The sequence below is a fragment of the Kogia breviceps genome, chromosome 15, assembly GCF_026419965.1.
Source record: "Kogia breviceps isolate mKogBre1 chromosome 15, mKogBre1 haplotype 1, whole genome shotgun sequence".
NCBI classification, from domain to species: domain Eukaryota; kingdom Metazoa; phylum Chordata; class Mammalia; order Artiodactyla; family Physeteridae; genus Kogia; species Kogia breviceps.
Genome location: NC_081324.1, coordinates 76,297,117 through 76,317,137, shown reverse-complemented (window position 1 = coordinate 76,317,137; position 20,021 = coordinate 76,297,117). Strand labels below are relative to the sequence as shown.

At 51.7% G+C, this 20,021-nt stretch overlaps 1 protein-coding gene across 2 annotated transcripts; it reads left to right on the top strand.

Moving 5' to 3' along the window:
• The first annotated feature begins 5,924 nt into the window (after positions 1-5,924).
• Positions 5,925-19,341, top strand: TBX3 (T-box transcription factor 3). Of its 2 annotated transcripts, XM_059039739.2 has the most exons (8): positions 6,132-7,771; positions 9,436-9,703; positions 10,613-10,672; positions 10,909-11,055; positions 13,003-13,079; positions 14,378-14,535; positions 15,960-16,636; positions 18,471-19,341. In XM_059039739.2, the coding sequence occupies exons 1-8, from the start codon at positions 7,383-7,385 to the stop codon at positions 18,933-18,935; spliced, it is 2,241 nt and encodes a 746-aa protein (XP_058895722.1). In that variant the 5' UTR covers positions 6,132-7,382; the 3' UTR covers positions 18,936-19,341. The 2 variants fall into 2 exon arrangements, with proteins under 2 accessions (XP_058895723.1, XP_058895722.1); XM_059039740.2 differs by lacking the exon at positions 10,613-10,672 and having other exon boundaries at positions 5,925-7,771.
• The last annotated feature ends 680 nt before the right edge of the window (positions 19,342-20,021 follow it).

The following is a 20,021-nucleotide window of genomic DNA, read 5'->3' as shown; positions in this document are numbered from 1 at the left end:
GGACAGTTAGTTCAGCAGATTTGGAGGAGCTGATCTTTCTTTGCCTGTCAACCTCCCTGACGGTAGCGGTCATCTGATTTGCCATGGCCTCTCACTTACAGATCACCCTCTTCCCTCCGTCCCGTCGGCTCTCACAGGGCAAGACCCCACTGCCCCGGTGCCCCTGGCACCTAACAACACCACCAGAAATAATGGATAGAAGCAAAAGAAGGAAGTCACAGAATTAAGGGCTCCTGTACAGTTGACACCCTCAATCTGCAGTTGGGGACTGGAGAATAGATTTCCCTTCACCCCTTTAAAAGTATTCTGTCCCTGAGATCTCCACCACACCCCCAGGCCACATTCTTGGGACACATCGCTGAAGGGCCATTTATACCCTTACCTGTCTCTACTGAAAATCTGAACGAGGACACTGAAGGAAGAAAGATTTTGGGTGGTCAACGGTGCCTGGTGCCTGAGGCCAAAGTCAGCTTTGCCTCTGCTTCTTGCAGATTCTGGGTCAGATAAGATGAGAGGAAAAATCCCCGGCCTCTTCCTAGTGAATTCATTTCTGCTGGACTAAGAAATGTCCATTGCATTATCTTGGGTTTTTTTTTTTTTTTAAGTAATTGGGTAAAACACACAAAGAGAGCATTGAAGATGTAGATTGGTTTGAAATTAGGAACACACAATTAGTTCCTTTTCCTGACAGAGAGAGAGAGGGGGGAAAAAAACCTTCACAGATGTATGAGAGGCGTCCTCACCAGACACACACACACTTCCTTCATCCTTCCCTCCTTGTTTCCCTTCCAACTTCTCTAAATCACTAGCCATTTACAAATTTGCCATTTTGCAGAGTGATCAGCTTTGATGAAAGGTGGGTGCTAATAAGAATAATGCAGGGGGTGAAATCTTTTCATTTTGCCTCTGCCAAAAACATATTTACATTAAAGGGAGGTATGATAAGCATGGATTAAGTGTATAACGAATGATGCTCTAGAAACAGCATAAACCAACTGGCGCCAAAGTGAGCCTCTGTACTAAAAATACTGCTTCCCCAAGCTAGACAACTTTGACAATCTTCTACCTCTCTCTCTCTCTCTCTCTCTCTCTCTCTCTCTCTCTCTCTCTCTGTCTCTCTCTGTCTCTCTCTCTCTCTCTCACACACACACACACACACACACACACTTCAGACTCTTGTACTGAATCGCCCTAATCAATAATTTAGAGGGCTGTCAGAGGACAGAGAAATGTGCCTTACAGGAAAGCCCCGTGCTGCTGGGGCGAGACAGAGGCTAGAAGCTGGGGTTTAGAACCCAACATGCTGCCCTTCACCCTGGGCTCCTGCCTTGGAAAGGTAGGGGAGAGAGAAAGAGAGAGAGAGGACGGGAGATCAGAGCATTGGAACACGGGTGAGAGCCAGCTCTGGGGAAAAGGGTGACTTTGGGGATACCAGGAGCAGAAAGTGATACTTCCAACCTACACAAATGGGCCCAGTGCTCTTCTATCTCTTAGGACACATTATCTCCCCAGCCAGGGGTGTGAGGGGAAGGTGTTTACTTGAATCCCAGGAAGAGGTATCTCCAGCCTGTCATGGTTCCTGGAAAAGAGGAGGGAGGGAGAGAGGGGGGAAATACAGAGGCAACCCAGAAATACAGAAAGGCAGGAGAGAATTCAGAGAGGACCAAGAAAGCCAGAGAAAATAGAAAGGGAGAAGAAGAAAGAATAGAAAAGAGTAAATCAAAAACAGAAAGAATAAGAGAAGTAAAGGCTGGGAGGTAGACTGAGGAGACATATAGAAGCCAAGAACAGGATAGATGCCAGGGAGGGAAGAGAAAGTAAAAGAAAACACAGGAAAGACCACAGATCTGCAGTCACAGAATCTTGAAAGACAGAGAGAGACAGGAGAGCCAAAAGAAAAAAAAGAAAGAAAGAGAAACAGAAATGGGTGCCCTGTCTGATCTAACCAAGAGGATTGTGCCTACCTCGGAGGGAAGAAAGATGGGGAAACTGACCAAAGAGATTGATCTTGAAGCCTCCAGACCTGAGAAGAACTAGGTTCTTAAAGCAAGTTGGGGGCGGGGGGGGGGGCGGGGCGCACCGAGGGAAGATGCGAAACTCCAGGAGGAAGATCAAGCCTCCCAGGTCTGTGAAGTCCTCCTTTGGCTTCAGAGCTGCGTGTGGGAGAGTCAGGGTTTGGGGTAGCACAGGAGTGCTAATGTGGGAAGGAGGGTGCTAGCGGCGATTTGCGGGAGGAAACAAGAGCAGTGACCTAGGCACTCCCAAGGGAGCTGCCTCCCTGAGGTCCGCGATAAGAAAATCAGGTCCCGGCTTAGGGGAATTGAGCGCAAAGGAGGATGGGAGTCCTGTAGCGGGCACCTAGTCAGTTGCAACGCTTGTCCAAAAAAAAAAAAAAAAAAAAAAGCCTGGTATCCCATGAGCGGGGGGGCACTGGGCAGAAACAGGGAACCATCTCTACCCAGAAAGCCCCTCCCCAGAAGAAGTTTACGTCTTGACCGACTCCCGTAGTAAACTTCTTAATTAAGCCTGAGACCCCCGGAGAAACCCCTGGATGTCCTTATGTCAACAGAGTTCCCCGTTTAGGGTCACCTCGGACCGAAAAAAAGCTCCGCGGCAAACGGTGGGTGAAAGTTTAAGAGGGAATAAGCGTGTAATAGTCCCTCGCCAGACCTCACACATGCTGAAGAAAATATTTACAGCAAACTTGCCAAAGTAAACGACCCCGCCTACGCACCATCCTTTCCCCTTCCACCCCCCCCCCCTTTTGTAAACTTCAGATAAACACCATTCGGTCACAAAAGGGTCGATTTGCCCCCTTTATAGTTTGAGGCAGGCTGTGTCATAGGGAAGAGTGGGATCAGCAGAGGCTTCCCGGGGAATTCTTCGGCAAGACTAGCATTCTCTGCCTGCCGCATCCTTGGCCTGGTCTGAGGATAGGTGATTTGGTTGCGCGCGCGCGCGCGCGCGCGCGCTTGTGTGCACATACGCCATTTATCCCGAGGCTCCTCCTGGCCCTCCACTTTAAAATCTGCACTCACTACTTCTTCACTTTAAACTCTGCAGACATCACAGATTTGGAGAGGTGTGTGTGTGGGGGGGTTTCTAATTAAAAAAACTTCAGGCCTACAATTATGTGAATACTCTTTGCAAAAGATGGAGGAATACTGGGGGGACACCAGAAGTTCCGCGCGTCCTCTCGGATTCAAAATTCGGCCCCCTTCTCCCGCTCTTTTAAAGCACCGTTTCTCAGGCTCTGCCCAGGGGCAGGCTCCTTCCGTGTCTCCCGTCTGCCTTTTGTTGAACGCGAGGTGGGGAGAAAGAAGATCGAGGGGGTCTGCATGGAGAAAAAAAAAGAAGACCGTGTAGAGCCCGCGGCTAGAGCCTAAAAGCCCGGGCCCAGGGCGCGCTGGCCTGAGAGTTCTGCCAGCCGCCAGGCCTGGCACAAGTCTTCGGAACGCGCTAGCCAATGTTCAACCCGAATGCGGTGGCCACCAGGCCGCTTTTGTTTGTCCGCGAATTAATCACCCAGCGCACGGCCGGCGCCCAGAGTAGGTCTATCACCCACCGGGAGGGGGGCGCGGCGGCCCCGCAGAGACAAAGAGGAGTTCGCACCTTCCAGCTTTTGATCCCGAGTTACTGCGGCCTCCCTGCAAAATACGAGCCTCCTGGGGCCGAGTCTGGGAGGTCAGTCATAATTGGCGGAAGTTTGCAGACCATTAGCAAGATGTCGACATTTTCGATTCAGAACCCCGCAAACTTTCCTCTCCCCCCCCTCCTCCCTTGCGCGCTGGAGTGGGAGTGGGGGTCAGGAGTGGCAACTGGGGTGACCCCAGGGTTAAGTTAGAGCTACGGGCAAAAATAGGCACGTGAGGGAGGGGGCCATGTGAGGAGCAGAAATCTAGGCTAGGTCCACCTCCGCAGTTGAGGCCAAAGGCAAGTCGAGATATTTACGAGTGAAATCAGCAAGCTCTCCTCCCACGTCCAAACCGAAGGGAGGCCAGAATGCGGAGGACCGAGTAAAATGTCTTTCTCCTGGGCATCTGGACGCTTGGGGCACCGAGTTGCGAGGTGGCTCAGTCATCTCGCGGTTGCAGAATTACTTTCCTTCTAGTCAGAGCGTCGAGGCAGAGATTGGCCGGCGAGTGCAGGCAAAACCAGACCGGGGGTTTGGGGCCGCTCCTGAAAGCGCAGCGGTGAGGCCCCGGGCTCCGGCGGCCAGCAGTGTGGGGGAGGGGCGGGTTTCAGCCTCCAGAGACTCTTGAAACCCAGTGGTGACCTCCGTGGTCAGTGTAAGAAGGGGGAAGGCCTGGCTTCTCGCACCCTTCGGGATCGGGCCGCCAGGGACGCGGGAGGGGGGCGTTGTGAGCCGACACCCTGGCCCCCGCCGCCTCTTGCTCCACCACGGCAGAGAGAGGCCGAGAGGAGGCCAGAGAAAGACCGAAAGGGAAAGAAAGGGGCGAGGTGGCGAGCCAGACGGAGTTCTCAGAACCACTCTATTCTCTCTGGTGACTTCAGGGAATTCTTAGCGCTGGCGCCAAGCGCTCTTAACCATGTGCGTCAAAAATGCGAGGCTGGAAAATCTTGTCGCCTCAAAAGTTCCGCCCCTATCTCGGCGCGGTTGGCCCACAATGGAACTGCATTTTCACCCCCCACTTGCTCTCACTTCGGAGTCTGGGAGCTCGGGGCTTAGGGGGTACACGAGGCAAAATGTAAGAGAGGACGGTACTGGCTGTCGACACACAGACACACACACACAAACACACATCCCAAGCCTGGGGTTTCTTAACCCCCTAGGCCGCGCAATCAGCCGTTCCACTGGAGGAAGCTCCCAACTCACGAAGGGTAAAATAATATTGTCCCCAAGATTTCCCTCCATCCAAGCAGGGACGGCCCAACTCATTGGCCCCCAGAAATGGGAAATGTGGGTCTGGGGAATCCTCTGACCCGGACAGGGACCTGCGGTAAGTTACCAATTCTGCGACAGGTCTGATAGCTAAGATCCGGTTACCTCCCTCCCCTTCACCCTTGCTGAGGCCCCCCCACCCTACCTGAATTGGAGCCGGTCACCTCGCCTCTGGGATGGGGGCGTTTCACGATTTGTTTTACAAATTCACCCCCCGACTTCTGGCGAGATAAGTCCCCGGGTGGAGAAAGAACTGAGGCACCGAGAGATAAGTGCGATGCCTGGAGAAGATACAGGGCTGGCGCACCTCCCCCTACCAGCTCCTCACCGAGCCGGCCGCCGAAGGGAGGGAGGCGGCTGGACGGGGACAGGCCCAGAACCTAGTCCCTCGCTGCGCTCACTTTGTTCAGATCTCCCCTCTCCCCTCTGCACTCACACACACATTCAGGTGGAAAACCGGGAGCCCAATTCCAAATGGAAGACGAGATCTAAAAGGGCTGGTAAATGTATTTCAGAAAAGCCCGAGTCCGCCTCCCGGAGTCAGTTGAGCGCAGACCTGGGCGCCGCGCAGGCTAAGTGTTTGCGTGTACGTGGTTTTCGCGGGTGGCTGGGTCGCAGTGGGCCGGCGCATATTCGCGTACAGATGTGCTAGGAGTGTTTGGGTCTCCGCGCATAGTTTCGGGTGGGGCACGGTGGAGCGGGAGCCCCCACCTGCGTGGGCTGAGATCTGCCCGCATCCGTGTGCTCGGGAGCCCTTGAGCCCTGCTGCCGGGGAGACCGGCACCGAGAGACACCCGAGCTCGGGAGCCCTTTAGTGGCGGCCGGGAGGAGCTTGGCTCCACGTGGGGCTGGAAGAGCGCGCAAGCCTGGAGACTCGGCGGCGCTCGCCTCTCCGCGGCGATCGGCTTTTGTTGCGCCCGGAGGCCGGAGGACAGCTAGCGGGAGCCTGGGCCGTCCGCTCGGCTCGCCCGGGGCTGGGCTAAGAGAGTGAGCGGGAGAGAGAAACGGCCGCGGCGACCAGAGGCGAGCCGAGCGCGCGAGAGGCGAGCGCCCCTGCCCGGCGCCGGGCGCTCTCTCCGCCTTCCTGGCCCGGCTCGCTCGCTCCCGCCTCCCTCCCCCGTGCTCCATGCCTGGCCTCCTCCCTCGATCCCGGGCTGGATGACTGAGGCATTTCAGACGTGGGCTGAGCCAGAGCGAGCGAGCTCTGAGGCTGCGGCGATCTCTCGATAAGCCACCTAGAGGCGACTCGGTGCGCGCGCTCCCCAGTGGCTCCCCGCCCTCCCTCTGATCATGTTGACATATTCACAGGACAGGCAGTAGTACCGATGCGGCGCTGCGACGTTACAGTTTCCGACACCTTCTTTTTATAACTCGGCTCTATCCCCCAGCACTCGACCTGTGAAAACCACGCCTATGCAGCAACACAATTGGTCCGAAAGCGTCAAAGAGCCAATCAAGAGGCCTCCGGCTCTCCGCAGCCCACAGCAGAGCCCGACCTTCTAGACCGCCGAGCAGACGCCCGGGGAATTCTAGAGGCGGAGGAGGGTGGCGAGGAGCTCTCTCTGGCTTTCTCTCGCTCCCTCCCTCTCTCTCTCTCTCTCTCTCTGTCTGTCTCTCTCTCCCCCCCCTCTCTCTTTCTCCTTTCTTTTCATTCCCCTCCTCCCCCCTAAATCCTCCCTGCCCTGCGCGTCTGGACGCAGATTTAGGAAGCGAATTCGCTCACGTTTTAGGACAAGGAAGAGAGGCGCGGGAGAGGAGCACACCAAGATTCGGATTGAAACCCAGACACCAGGCTCGGAGCGGAGGAAGGAGGAGGAGGGCGAACGGAAGCCCGTTTGCAGTTCAAGTTTTGATAGCGCTGGTAGAAGAGGGCTTCAATCAGAGTTGTTGTTGTTGTTGTTTTTTTAAAGGAGGGAGACTTTTTTCCGCTCTCTCGCTCGCAGTTCAAGCTGGTCTAGCGCAACTGCAGACGCCTCCTGCGAGCCAGAGGGAGAGGCAGAGAGATAGGGGGGCGGGGGAAGAAGGAGAAGAAAAGGTAAAAAGTCTCCTAGGAGAACCGTTCGCATTTGCAACAAAGAACTGGGGGCTGGGGAGGGACTGCCGGGACCGAGGGCTGGCGTGTCTATTTCGAGCCAAGCGGCAGGGCTCCGGCACGAGTCCAGACCCTGCTCGGTCCTCTCGCCTCGTAAACCGACTTCCAGGAGCGGCTTTTTGAAAACGCAAGACACAAGGACAGTCATCCGAGCGACTATGTCTCCTGATTTCTCGCCTTGCCCTCTTTAAAAGCGGCATTCCCCTCCCGAAAAGACACTTCCCCCTCCCCTCACTTTGAGGTGCTTTAGTTGTGATCCCCCTTTTTTTTCTTTCGCTTTTTTCCCCCCTCCAAAGTATGCGCTGCTGTTAAAAAAAAACAAAAACAAAACAAAACAGCAGCTGCGGACTTGTCCCCGGCTGGAGCCCAGCGCCCCGCCTGGAGTGGATGAGCCTCTCCATGAGAGATCCGGTCATTCCTGGGACAAGCATGGCCTACCATCCGTTCCTACCTCACCGGGCGCCGGACTTCGCCATGAGCGCGGTGCTGGGTCACCAGCCGCCCTTTTTCCCCGCTCTGACTCTACCGCCCAACGGCGCGGCGGCGCTCTCCCTGCCCGGCGCCCTGGCTAAGCCGATCATGGATCAATTGGTGGGGGCGGCCGAGACCGGCATCCCTTTCTCGTCCCTGGCGCCGCAGACACATCTGAGGCCTCTGAAGACCATGGAGCCGGAAGAAGAAGTGGAAGATGACCCCAAGGTGCACCTCGAGGCCAAAGAACTTTGGGATCAGTTCCACAAGCGGGGCACGGAGATGGTCATTACCAAGTCGGGAAGGTAAGCAAGCGGCAAGCAGCGGGCCCCCTCCCCCAAACTGCTGAAGGTTTCTTTCCTCCTCTTCTCTCTCTCCTCCCAGAACGGTCGGTTTGCCAGTTATTCCGGCTTAGAGGCAAACACAATTCCCCCAGAACTGTGTACAGAGACCTCCCCGGGCCCTGCCCCTGTGGTAGGAGATTTCAGCTTACCTGGGCGTCTAAAGCCGGCCGTTTTTCCTACCTAGGTCTGCATCCCGGGTTCCCTACAGGATAGGTAGAATTTTTTTCAGTGCTGCCCAGACATCTCTGCAGGAAGAAAGAAAAGCACCCCATTGCAGGCAGCTCATTGTTTCAAACCTTTCTGGAACATCCTTGTGTCTTTGTAGATGTTGTATTTTTGTCTGGTTAATTTTGCTCTCGGAGAGAAACACTTACAGCCCTTTTTGTTTGTGTGGTAGCAGGAGGCCTGGAAGGAGCTGCCCTGCCTTTTCTGCCCTCCAGCCTAGCTTCTGGGTCTGGAGGGGGCCTAAGCCTGCCCCTGCCAGCGTCAGAGAGAAACCGAAGGGCATTTGGGGTTTGTCCATACTGCTTCGTGTGTCTGTAATCGAGGGAGAGTTCAACAGGCAATTTTGGCTAATTAAGATTATGTTTGCAGACCCAAGGAGCCAGTAGGGAGCCCCCATACTGCTGTTTCATGTGTGAATATTATCAACCACATTTAATATAACGTTTAGAGGTCCTTGCCTGACCAAAACGTGCCTGTCACTTAAAATCACTGATTTTTTTTAATGGCATTGAAGTCTACCAAGGCATAAAGTTGAAGGAATAAAAAGAAAATCCCTCTCTTGAGGTCTTTAGTTTCCTGTGTCTTTCCAAGCTAAACGAGGCCAAAGTTTGCCATAAAATCCTCCAACCCAGAAGACACACAGGCAGTTTCACAGCGACCAGCTCTCTGCTCCCTTTTAAGTCAAAAGTACAGAATGCCAATGCCTCTGGAAAGTAAAAAGCAATTTGGTGGTGGACTCTTGCCGTTTTGGACTGGCCCGAGCAGTGGGGAGAACGTGGTAGGTTAGCGGCGCGATAGGCAGGCTGGTGAAAAGGCCTGGGCGTCCACCCCAATCTACAGAATTCGTTTTGAGAACTTACCGAAGTACACTTTCATTTCGCCAGCAGCGGGACTGCTGTTCCACAGCAGGGAGGGGTGCAACTTGACATTTCTTTTCTTGATACGTTTAACATTTTCTCATCAATGGGTGGTGGAAAATTCTACCTCGACTGACTGAACTTGACTAAAATCCTACCCAAGCTGTTTACAACTAGACACCCAGAAAAGGCAGAGGAAAAGGCAGAGGCAGGAATTTCCCTCTAAGGAGGGCAATCTATAAAGTCATACGAGAGACCACAAAAATTACAAAGAAATTATTAGATGATGTAGAGAAATCCGGTGCCACAATTCTTTCGTTTTGAATCTTGGGACATTTAAAATAGAGCCATTTGAGCATATTTAATCCTTCTGTTGTGGGTGGAAGGAAACCACTTTGCACCCCGTCGCCCCTCTCTGAATGGCACAAGCTCATCAAATGTACTAGAAAGTTTTAAATTTGATTTAAATATTTTAGGTAGAAGATCAAACCCGGGAAACTGAGTGATTTTTTTTTTTTCCTTTTTTCTTCTCTCCCCTCGTAGGCGAATGTTTCCTCCATTTAAAGTAAGGTGTTCAGGGCTGGATAAAAAAGCCAAATATATTTTGTTGATGGACATTATCGCTGCAGATGACTGTCGGTATAAATTTCACAATTCTCGGTGGATGGTGGCGGGAAAGGCTGATCCTGAAATGCCAAAGAGAATGTACATTCACCCCGACAGCCCTGCCACCGGAGAACAGTGGATGTCTAAAGTTGTCACTTTCCACAAACTGAAACTCACCAACAACATTTCGGACAAACACGGATTTGTAAGTTTCATTGCTTCCCTTCGATAAAATCTTCTCTTTCTTCTCTCTAGCAAAGGCAGTGCTTCCACCTTCCATGTAAAATCAAGAGTTTCTCCCTCGCTCTCAGTTGCCAAGCATAGCAAACTTGCTCGATCCGCAAGGAGATGGAGAGAGAATTCCAGGGTGTTTCTCTTCAGATAATGGAAGACCTGGCATTCTGAAAGCAGTGAGGCTCATGTTCTGTGGCAAGTCCAGGTCTTGGTAACTGTTTGACCTGACAGGGAAGTTAAAAAAGCAATCGTGAAGACGTGAAATCAGTGTCAAAGGTAGATGTTCGTAAAGGATTTGTTTTACAATATCAAACTTCTATTTTGAAGCCAGCCATATTGTTGCTTAGGGGAGTTTTAAGGTTCGAAGTCTTGACTGTGTTGGTGAGAGGCTGTGAATACAGATTTTGAAAGATGTTCTTCCCTTGGACTAAAAAAGAATCGGGCTTAGGTGAAAGTCAGGTTTACTAGAAATGAGACTCAGATTTCCCAGTACAAAAATTGCATGTGTGTTGGGAGTATATGTATGGATTCAGGGAGGGAGTTCCTAGAAACTTTCAGGAGACTTAGATTGCTTGTAAAAGTCAAACGAAGGACCTTTTGCCCCCTGCCCCTACGCCTCCCCAACATTTCAATAAAATAAACAGAGTGATAAGTGAGGAATAAGCAGAAAGATTAGGCCCAGGAAGACGTGAATGGCGCGGAAATATCTTCAGGGGGCAGGAATTGCATTTGAAGCCCTTGATTTGATTAAGGCATAAATATTCCTCTCTAGAGTTCAGCCTTTCAGGGCTTTAAGTGGATTGGGCTCGTCAATTAGTGGGCACTTAAAAGACTGAATCATTTTGTAAATTAAAATGCATGTTTTTCTCTATCTTTTAAGACTTTGGCCTTCCCAAGTGATCAAGCAACGTGGCAGGGGAATTATAGTTTTGGTACTCAGGTAGGCTAGGGTTCAAGGTACGAATCAACCTTAGATGGTGAGGGTGGGGGAGGACCCTTTGGAAATTGAGGAGCAATTTGGATTCTCCAGAAGATTACGTGGGGAGCTGAATGTTCCCACAGAGGTACTCCAAGGAGGTGGGCTCGGTACAAGCGTGGTGTCCTTCGGTGGGGTAGACGTCGGCCTCCCACTAAATCCTCTCGTGATGTGTGTCTCTCCTCTTCCGGCCCCTGCAGACTATACTGAACTCCATGCATAAATACCAGCCCCGCTTCCACATTGTGAGGGCCAATGACATCTTAAAACTTCCTTATAGTACTTTTCGGACGTACTTGTTCCCTGAAACCGAATTCATCGCGGTGACCGCATACCAGAATGATAAGGTAACCAAAGTCGCTTTTCTTTTTAATCGTGATATTAACACCCACTTCCCCTCCCCCCTTTAAGCTGCTCGGGGGAGAGGATAAGAAAGTTACAGGAGCATTGGGGTGGGAGTCTGATTTTTCTTTTGTGATTTGATCTTCAGTGGAGCTTTGCGGGGAAGGGGCACTGGCACACTGCAGAGGCAAGAGGAAAAAAAAAAAAACTTGACCAGCTAGGAATCCAGTGCTGAGTGAAAACAATGCCACACTAACTTTGCCAGTGAGAAGCTCCTGTGACCACCCGTCCTTACCGTTGCCCGCCCCACCTGACCCAGGGCTTTCTCCTGTTGGTTTCAAGGTTCATCCTCTTCCGCTTCAGGAAGAAGGGTCAAGAAATCAGGTTCCAAAGGAACCAGCTAAAATTGAAGGCAAAAGCCATTCGGGATCTTGGGAGGAGAGTCCCAGCAGAGACCAGATTTTCTCCCCTAGCCAGAAATCCCGAGTAGCTGGTCTGGTTTTTATTACCTTTTACGCTGCTGTGTTTTTTATGGTGTATGTGTGTGTGTGTGTGTGTGTGTGTTTGGAAAAACCTACTCTGATCACAGGGTCATGCTAATTGAGTTGTCTGAGGCTTTTGAGATGAGATGACCAAAGTCACCACTTCATTTGAAGGTTTTTTTTTTTCTCCCTGGGCCTGAGGCCGGGGATTAGGAGTAGCCCCAAATGGAACAGCAGGCAGCACCTGGTATGTAAAGCTATGGTGGCCCGAAGGTCATGGGAGTGTGCACAGAGAGACACAGAGGAAGGGACTCTTGCTGGGGGTTCACCAGTCGCCAGCTTGGCTGTTAGCAGGCAGTTAATGGGGGCGGGGGTGGGGGGTGGGGGGCCTGAGGACCCCTGCCCTTCAACTTCTGAACCCTGGACCTCAGTGCCAGTTCAGCTCACTAGACACGCCGCCGCCCTGCATTTTGAATTCACTCTCACTACGGGTGGGTCCTCTGTGGCCCGCTGATGGGGGTGTTCCAGGTCTGGTTCCTTGGTCTGGAGACTAGGACATCAGGACCTCCTCTCCCTACAAGAAGTGCAAACAGGATTTATTCCAAGAACAAGAATCCATCCAAGGGGCCCTTTTCCCACCTCTAGCGAACTCTGTATACGTTCTCCCCATCCCCGACCCCACCGCAGGGAAGGGATTTGAAAGGTTACATACTATTTTTCCTCAGCGTGTAAAAATGCACACACCCTCTAGACCCAGAATCCTATGAATCTAAGTTGTTAACAGAATAATAAAATATAACATTTTTGATCAAAGAGGCCATGGGTCTTCTCCACCTAATGGGGGTGGCAGGGCCATATAAATGAAAACAAATGTTTCCAGTGGTCATTCAGTCCTTCTAAATCTATGATTGTCAATATCGTAATTCCTGAAACACACTCCCCCGACACCCAGCAAAAAAAATCAAGCCCACTCCAGCACAAGGGTAGTGAAACCCCATAAATCATTTTATTAGATTTACAGAAAAGGTTGGAGGATGTGCTGTGTGTATGTTTGTGCGTGTGTTTTGGGGCAGGAAATATACCATAACATATTTTATGATCATTGCACTGTATAAAAAATCTGAAGGAAAGCATAATTTTAAGATCTACAGGTTGCCCTTTGACAGCTTTTCCATTTGTAAGCCCAAGCTGTTGGCCGCCCAGGCAGGATCATTTCAGCCTGGAATCCCTGGTTTGGCCTCCAATGGGAGATGCCAGCCATGGCACAGTTTCCTTTGGTTTTCCTTCTGGCCTCCTCCAAACTTCTTCTGTGTTCCCCTCTCTCTTTCTCTTCAACCTGGCGTATCCAAATGACTTCTCCGGTGGTTGCAAGTCAGATTTCTAGTAGATTAATGAGTTGGGGGAAACACTCCCAGAACATTCTAGAAAATGAAGCCAGTGTCTCTTTCTTGCTTGTGTCTCCTTCTCTAGATAACTCAGTTAAAAATAGACAACAACCCTTTTGCAAAAGGTTTCCGGGACACTGGAAATGGCAGGAGAGAAAAAAGGTGAGCTGCGACAGTTGTTTCTCAGATAATTTAGAAAATTGCTTTTCTAGGTCCGGACACTCAACTGTTAGAAGTGGGATGCAGGCACTTATCTTGAGAAGGGTGGGGGAAGGGTGGGGAAGGGTGGAAAACAGTTTGATGCCCCTTACCGATTTCGGTACACTACTTTCTCTACCTCTTCTTCCATGTTACCTTAAAGGACGTTAACTAGGCCACCCCATAGAAAGATGTCTCTGCAAGAAAAGTATCAGGGATACAGATTATATACAGATGCCTATTAATTTCTAATTAGTTTAAGTTCATCCTGGGCAGGTCCCAGGAAAGGACTAAGCCATTCACAAAATGCCTTGGAATTTTTGCAGTCTTGTCTGGCAAATACCCTCAGACAGAACTGAAGCCCCTGGAGACATCTATGGCCCCCTCCTTCTGTGAGGACATGTATCATTCTGCATTAAGCAGACAGCTGGCTGGTATATAAAAGAAGCTCTCCCCTCCCCCACCTGCATTCAAAGAATTTCGAAAATCCAGAAAATTAGCCCCAATTTTTAACCTATCCCCTGGGGGAGGGGAGGGGTATTAAGAAATAATTTCTCACATCAAAATAGGTTTTTTTGTAGTCCGATTAATGTGTTGGTGAACCGATTACAGTAAAGTGCACCATGAAATAACCACTTCTTACCAATCTTAGCAACCCATGCGGAGTTGGTCCGCTCTGTGTGTTCACTGCTTTGAGTCCTCTGTTCCCCTCCGTCTGTGAGGCAGGCTGCTCAGCTGTCTCTGGCTGGCTCCAATCTCCCCTCTTGCTCTTTACTTTTTTTTTTTTTTTCATATCATGGTTTATTTCATAAGATGACATCATAATTCATGTCTAATTCACAAGAACAAAGACTCAAACTCCTCCTGCCTTCCCATTTAACTCTGAGGGCAGGGAAATCCAGGTACAAGTAAATGCATGATCATGAGATGGCCCAACCTGATATCTAGTGGCTCAGGGTCACCAGGTATGGTCCTTCTCCTCATGAAGACATTATCTTCCCATCACCTGGACCTGAAATCAGTAACTCCTGGGGAGGTGTGAGGCCCAAAGTTGCTCTTTACTTTTAAACAAGATTTCACTGCCCCAGCCAATACCCCTTCCCTAATGAAACCCTCTGGTCTTGAATAAATACACCCAAAGCCTCTTTCCCCCTCCGTCCCCGTGGGCGTGTGTGCGCCTCTTTGGAGAGGGTGAGGCGGACGGTGAGGGGAAAATCCTGTTCTGATGTGTAACGCGGGGTGTGTGTGGGCTTCTGCCACAGAAAGCAGCTCACCCTGCAGTCCATGAGGGTGTTCGATGACAGACACAAAAAGGAGAATGGCACCTCCGACGAGTCCTCCAGTGAGCAGGCTGCCTTCAGCTGCTTCGCCCAGTCCTCCTCTCCGGCCGTCTCTACCGTAGGGACATCCAACCTCAAAGGTAAGTCTGGCCACCTCTGATTTCTCAGATTTCTCCAGGTCTTGGAAGCCTGAAGAGTTGGGGGCTGGGGGCACCCACCAGGGAACCTGACCCCTCCAAAGCTTCAGATCCTTCTAGAAGTTTGTAAACAGGAGCCAAATCTCACAAAGGGTGATCAGGTGTGTCCCCCTTCCCTAAGTTCATCTGAGAGCTCAGACCCCTTTCCCCCAGACACTGATTTGGCAGGGAGGAAGGGGTGGTCCCAGTTCCTGTATCCCCTCTGGGTGGGGGCCTGGAGCATCTCTCTCTCTTTCTTTTTCCCCCACCCCCCCAACCCCACCCCACCCCACCCCTCCAGCCAAACAACAGCCGACTTTTTTTTACTCTCTCTTCAAACTCTAGGTTAAAATGTGTTAGGCTGGGGGTGGGAGGAGTCAGGGGATTTTCTGCCGCCTGGAACAGGGAAGGTGACCAAGAGAAGTCCAGCTATAGAGCCACCCTGGACCTGTGAGAGGAGATGGAGCACTGAGAATCTGTGTTGGGGAGGGAAGGGAGGGGAGGGGAGGAGCTGTTCAAATCCCCAGTTGGTTTCCTGTGTTTAAAGAGCAAGAACTGTTTATTTGGAAAGACACATGCTCTCAATAGGAAGAGACCTGTTTTTTAAGTGAAATAAAATGGGAGTTCTCTATGCCTTCAGTCCATTCAAGCTTTAAACACAAAATGGGATCCCTTTTTCTTTTTTTTTCCTGGTAGGACACCCACAGAGGGTGTGGTGAGAGCAAAAGAGAATCCATGATCGTCTTCAGGCAGTGAGTGGGCCGCTTATCACCCATCTCTGTCTGCAGAGACAGGGGAAACAGAGAAGGCTCAGTGGAGTGTGTGTGTATGTGCGCGCGCGCACGTTGGGGGAGGAGTGTTTACTTCTGCCACTACCAATTCAAATGTCAGGGTTCTCTCCAAACAGATCCTTCTGAAAGAATCCACAAATTTGTGGAAGGGACTGATCTCAATCACTCAGGGAACAAAGAGAGGGTAACTAGAAGGTGTTCCTGCCGTGAGTTTTAGTGTCAGTTTTAATTTTTAAAAACTGAATTTGCAATCGAATGGGGAAAAGGCCAGTAAAGGCTTTGTCTGACCTGGTAGGAGCTCCGTCCTCACTTGTGTAAAATCGTAAAATTCACCACCCATTTGGGGAAGGATCTGTGGAGGGAGGGGTACTGCACTATCTACATACTTGAAATTCGTTACTAGCTTGTTGCATCCTTCCACTAAAATTTGCGGTATCATCACTCCCACTTTGCAGATGAGAAAACTGAGGCGCGGAGAGCTTAAGGGGCTTCCTGGGGTTACACAGCTGGGATTCAAAGTGGGGAACTGGAGTTATGCTGGCCCGGGTTTCAGAGCTAACGCCCTTCTGCTTGGCTCTTGTTTCCCTCCTATGGTAGATCTGTGTCCCAGCGAGGGTGACAGCGATGCCGAGGCCGAGAGCAAAGAGGAGCACGGCCCGGAGGCCTGCGACGCGGCCAAAATCTCCACCACCACGTCGGAGGATCCGTGCCGGGACAAGGGCAGCCCGGCGGTCAAGGCGCACCTCTTCGTGGCTGAGCCCGGCGGCCGGCCCCGGGACAGCGGGCGGCTGGACAAGGCGTCGCCCGACTCGCGCCATAGCCCGGCCACCATCTCGTCCAGCACCCGCGGCCTGGGAGCCGAGGAGCGCCGGAGCCCGGGCCGCGAGGGCGCGGCCCCTTCCAAGGCCGAGGAGGCGCGTGCGCTGCCGGGCAAGGAGGCCTTTGCTCCGCTCACCGTGCAGACGGACGCGGCCGCCGCGCACCTGGGCCAGGGCCCCCTGCCCGGCCTCGGTTTCGCCCCAGGCCTGGCCGGCCAGCAGTTCTTCAATGGGCACCCGCTCTTCCTGCACCCCGGCCAGTTCGCCATGGGAGGTGCCTTCTCCAGCATGGCCGCCGGCATGGGGCCCCTGCTGGCCACCGTGTCCGGGGCCTCCACCGGCGTCTCGGGCCTGGATTCCACGGCCATGGCCTCGGCCGCCGCGGCGCAGGGACTGTCGGGGGCGTCCGCGGCCACCCTGCCCTTCCACCTCCAGCAGCACGTTCTGGCCTCTCAGGTATTTATCAGCAGCCTCTCCAGCCTCTCATTCACTCTCGTTTGCCTGCCCTCTGATCGCAGACACTCACCCAGTCCCCCTGCCTAGCTTTCAATAATAATAATTAATTATTATCATCATCATTATTATTACTAGGTGCAAGACATTGATTCATCATAACCTCACACTCCCCACCAAAACTTAAAAAATTTTTTTTTCTAAGTTAAGGGCTGTTTCTAGCAGAGTAACTAGATGGTAGTAACAGATAATAACTCTACACAGCACTTACTTTGCGCCGGGCGGTCTTCTAAGTTCTCGATCTATCCTGACTTCAGTGATCCTATGATCACCTTCACCTTCTAGATGAAAGGACAGAGATCAGAGATGTTGAGTAACTTATCCAAGGACACACAGCTGGTAGGTGGTGGACCTGAGACTCTACCCCAGGCAGTCAGTCAGACTCCAGGGCCTCTTCCAGAGGCTGTGATTTTAGCTTCAGAGTTGAAATGTTTCACAGCCAACCTTCCCCCAAGACTTAGAGGAGGGAGAGACCATGGCCTGGGAAGGGAAGTGACTCCCTGGGGAAGAGTTTTCTTGAACCTCCAATGTGAAACTATTTCCCTGCTCCCCCACCCCTCGAAGGCCAGCCTGTTCCCCAAAGGGTTAATGGCTTCTGCACACGTGGGAAATGTCAGAGAAGGACAGGCTGGGGCTGTGGCAGGCTTGGCGGCCTGTGTATGGCTCAGACAGCTGTGTTGGGGCTCCAGCAGCTGGGGAGAAGTCTCAGGCTGCTGAAAATGCTCTGAACCCCAGCGAAAAGGTTCTGTGGGGTTTTCTGCACGCCCTTGCCTTTTGTTTTGTCTGAGCACATTCATCTCCTTTCCCTGAGCCAAGAGGCAGGACTGGCCTCCCCCTCTGGAAGGAGGAGGGGACTGAGAAAAGGGCTGGCTTCTGTCCTTCCTCCATCCCTCCCATCTCCTGTGCTAGCCCTTTCTGGAGACCCTCCTGTCAGTGGTGGGCAGGTGATAGGCAGGCGAGGGCCTGCCTGGGCAAACAGGTACTAATAGTACCCAAGGCAATGGGTCAGAGAGAACTAACCCAGGCCAGGGTCCCCGGATTTTTATTCTGCTTCTGCCACTTGCTCGCTGAGTGAATTCCTACACCCCTGGGGCCTACCTCAACTCAGTCCCTCCACCTGTAACACCAACATATGTGGGGCTAGGTGATTTCTTTGTTCATAGCAAACACCCTTTACTCTTTCCCCCTCCATCCTGCCCACCCCCCTTTTCCTTTGGCTTAAGGATCTTCCCCCAGATTTTTTTTTTTAAACTTCTAGACTGGAGTAGGAGGACGGAGGGGTGGAGCAGCGACAAGAATGAAAAAAAAAATGCATGTCCAATATTTTATGCTCTTTGGTTTTCACCCAGCTACTTTTGTGGGGTAGACTGTCTGTAGCCCCATTTAACAGGTGGAACAACTGACTCTTAACGGCAGAATTTCCAACCGTCCTATTGGCCAGGCACCCTGTATGAAGTATATTGCAGGCAGCAGCTCATTTCATACCCACAAAGTCCCCCATAAGTATGCGAATTATTAAACTTTTCCTTGGTTTTGCCATATAAGAAAGCTGAGGCACAAGGAGTGAATACTTTGGCCTAGGTTGACAGAGCTCAGATTTGCACCTAGGCACAAGTTTGAGTGTCCTGCTCCCTACCCCCCAGGGAGAGAGGTTAAGGACTCGCCCAAGGTGGGGAGGGGTGGGGGAGAGGAGGGGTGATGGATGAGGTTGGCTCCTCCCCACTGCGCAGAGCCTGAGCCCTGACTCTTCTGCCCCTTCCTTCTCTTCCTCGCCCAGGGCCTGGCCATGTCGCCTTTCGGAAGCCTGTTCCCTTATCCCTACACGTACATGGCCGCGGCGGCAGCCGCCTCCTCGGCGGCGGCAGCCTCCAGTTCCGTGCACCGCCACCCGTTCCTGAACCTGAACACCATGCGCCCGCGGCTGCGCTACAGCCCCTACTCCATCCCCGTGCCGGTGCCGGACAGCAGCACCCTGCTCACCACCGCCCTGCCGTCCATGGCCGCAGCCCCGGGGCCCCTCGACGGCAAGGCCGCCGCCCTGTCCGCCAGCCCGGCCTCGGTGGCCGTGGACTCGGGCTCGGAACTCAACAGCCGCTCCTCCACGCTCTCCTCCAGCTCCGTGTCCTTGTCGCCCAAACTCTGCACGGAGAAGGAGGCGGCCACCAGCGAACTGCAGAACATCCAGCGGCTGGTCAGCGGCTTGGAAGCCAAGCCCGACAGGTCCCGCAGCGCATCCCCGTAAACCCCTCCCCAGAAAAGTCTCTCCATTCCAGTCCAGTCCAGTCTGCAGTGCACTTTGTTGGATGTCAGATAAACCACGGGCGTGCAGTGAGGTCAGCCCTTCTTTGTGCAGCCCTGTCTGGGAAGGGGTGCCGGACTCCCTGGAGAGAATGTGCTAGAAACAAGCCCTGTCTTGGCGTGGTTTATACATCCAGGATCTGGCTCAGAAACGTCGGTTGCACTGAGCTCTTGGGGGTGGGAGTTAATGCTTTGGCGGCCGGAGCACCTCCTTCGAGGCTGGTCTGGAAGCTGTGGGAAGATGGAAGTAGCCAGGCCCCAGAAGGGGAGGGGTTGAAAAGCTCCCCCAGTGCAGATTTATATATATATATTTTTTTCCTTCACCGTGTCAAGTGGAAACACAAATAAAATTGAAAAAAAAAATACCGGGGACAAATGGATACATTAATATGATTCTGTTTGTGAAGATTAAAAACTTTCTAGTGACCTGCGTATCAGTTCTAAATAAATTACTGGGTAGCATTGTTTGGGGAGGGAAGTCCCTGCCATCCTTGTTTAGTCTCTATTAAGGAAATCTGTGTCTTTTTAATATTCTTGTGATGTTTTAAGAGCTATAGGTCTCTTTTTGCATGTTCCACAGTAATGTATTTGTGGGTTTTATTTTTGAATGCTTGCTTTTAGAGAGAAAAGGACATTACCCCTTACCCTTTTCCTCGATTCTCCACAACCCCGAGGGGGAGGATTTAAAGGGAAGGGGGTGGGGAAAACACCAAAAATGAATTTATTTTATCTAAGCTCTGTAGCAGGATTCATGTTGTCCCTCTGGCAGTTCTTTCTCTTTCCTGTATATGCAATAACAAGGTTTTAAAAAATAATAAAGAAGAAGCGAGACTATTAGACAAAGTATTTATGTAATTATTTGATAACTCTTGTAAATAGGTGGAATATGAATGCTTGAAAAATTAAACTTTAATTTATTGACATTGTACATAGCTCTGTGTAAATAGGATTGCAGCTGTCAGGTTTTGTGGTTTTGTTTTCCTATAGTCAGTTTTATTTCAAGGTCACAGGATTGCTTTTTAAAAGTAGA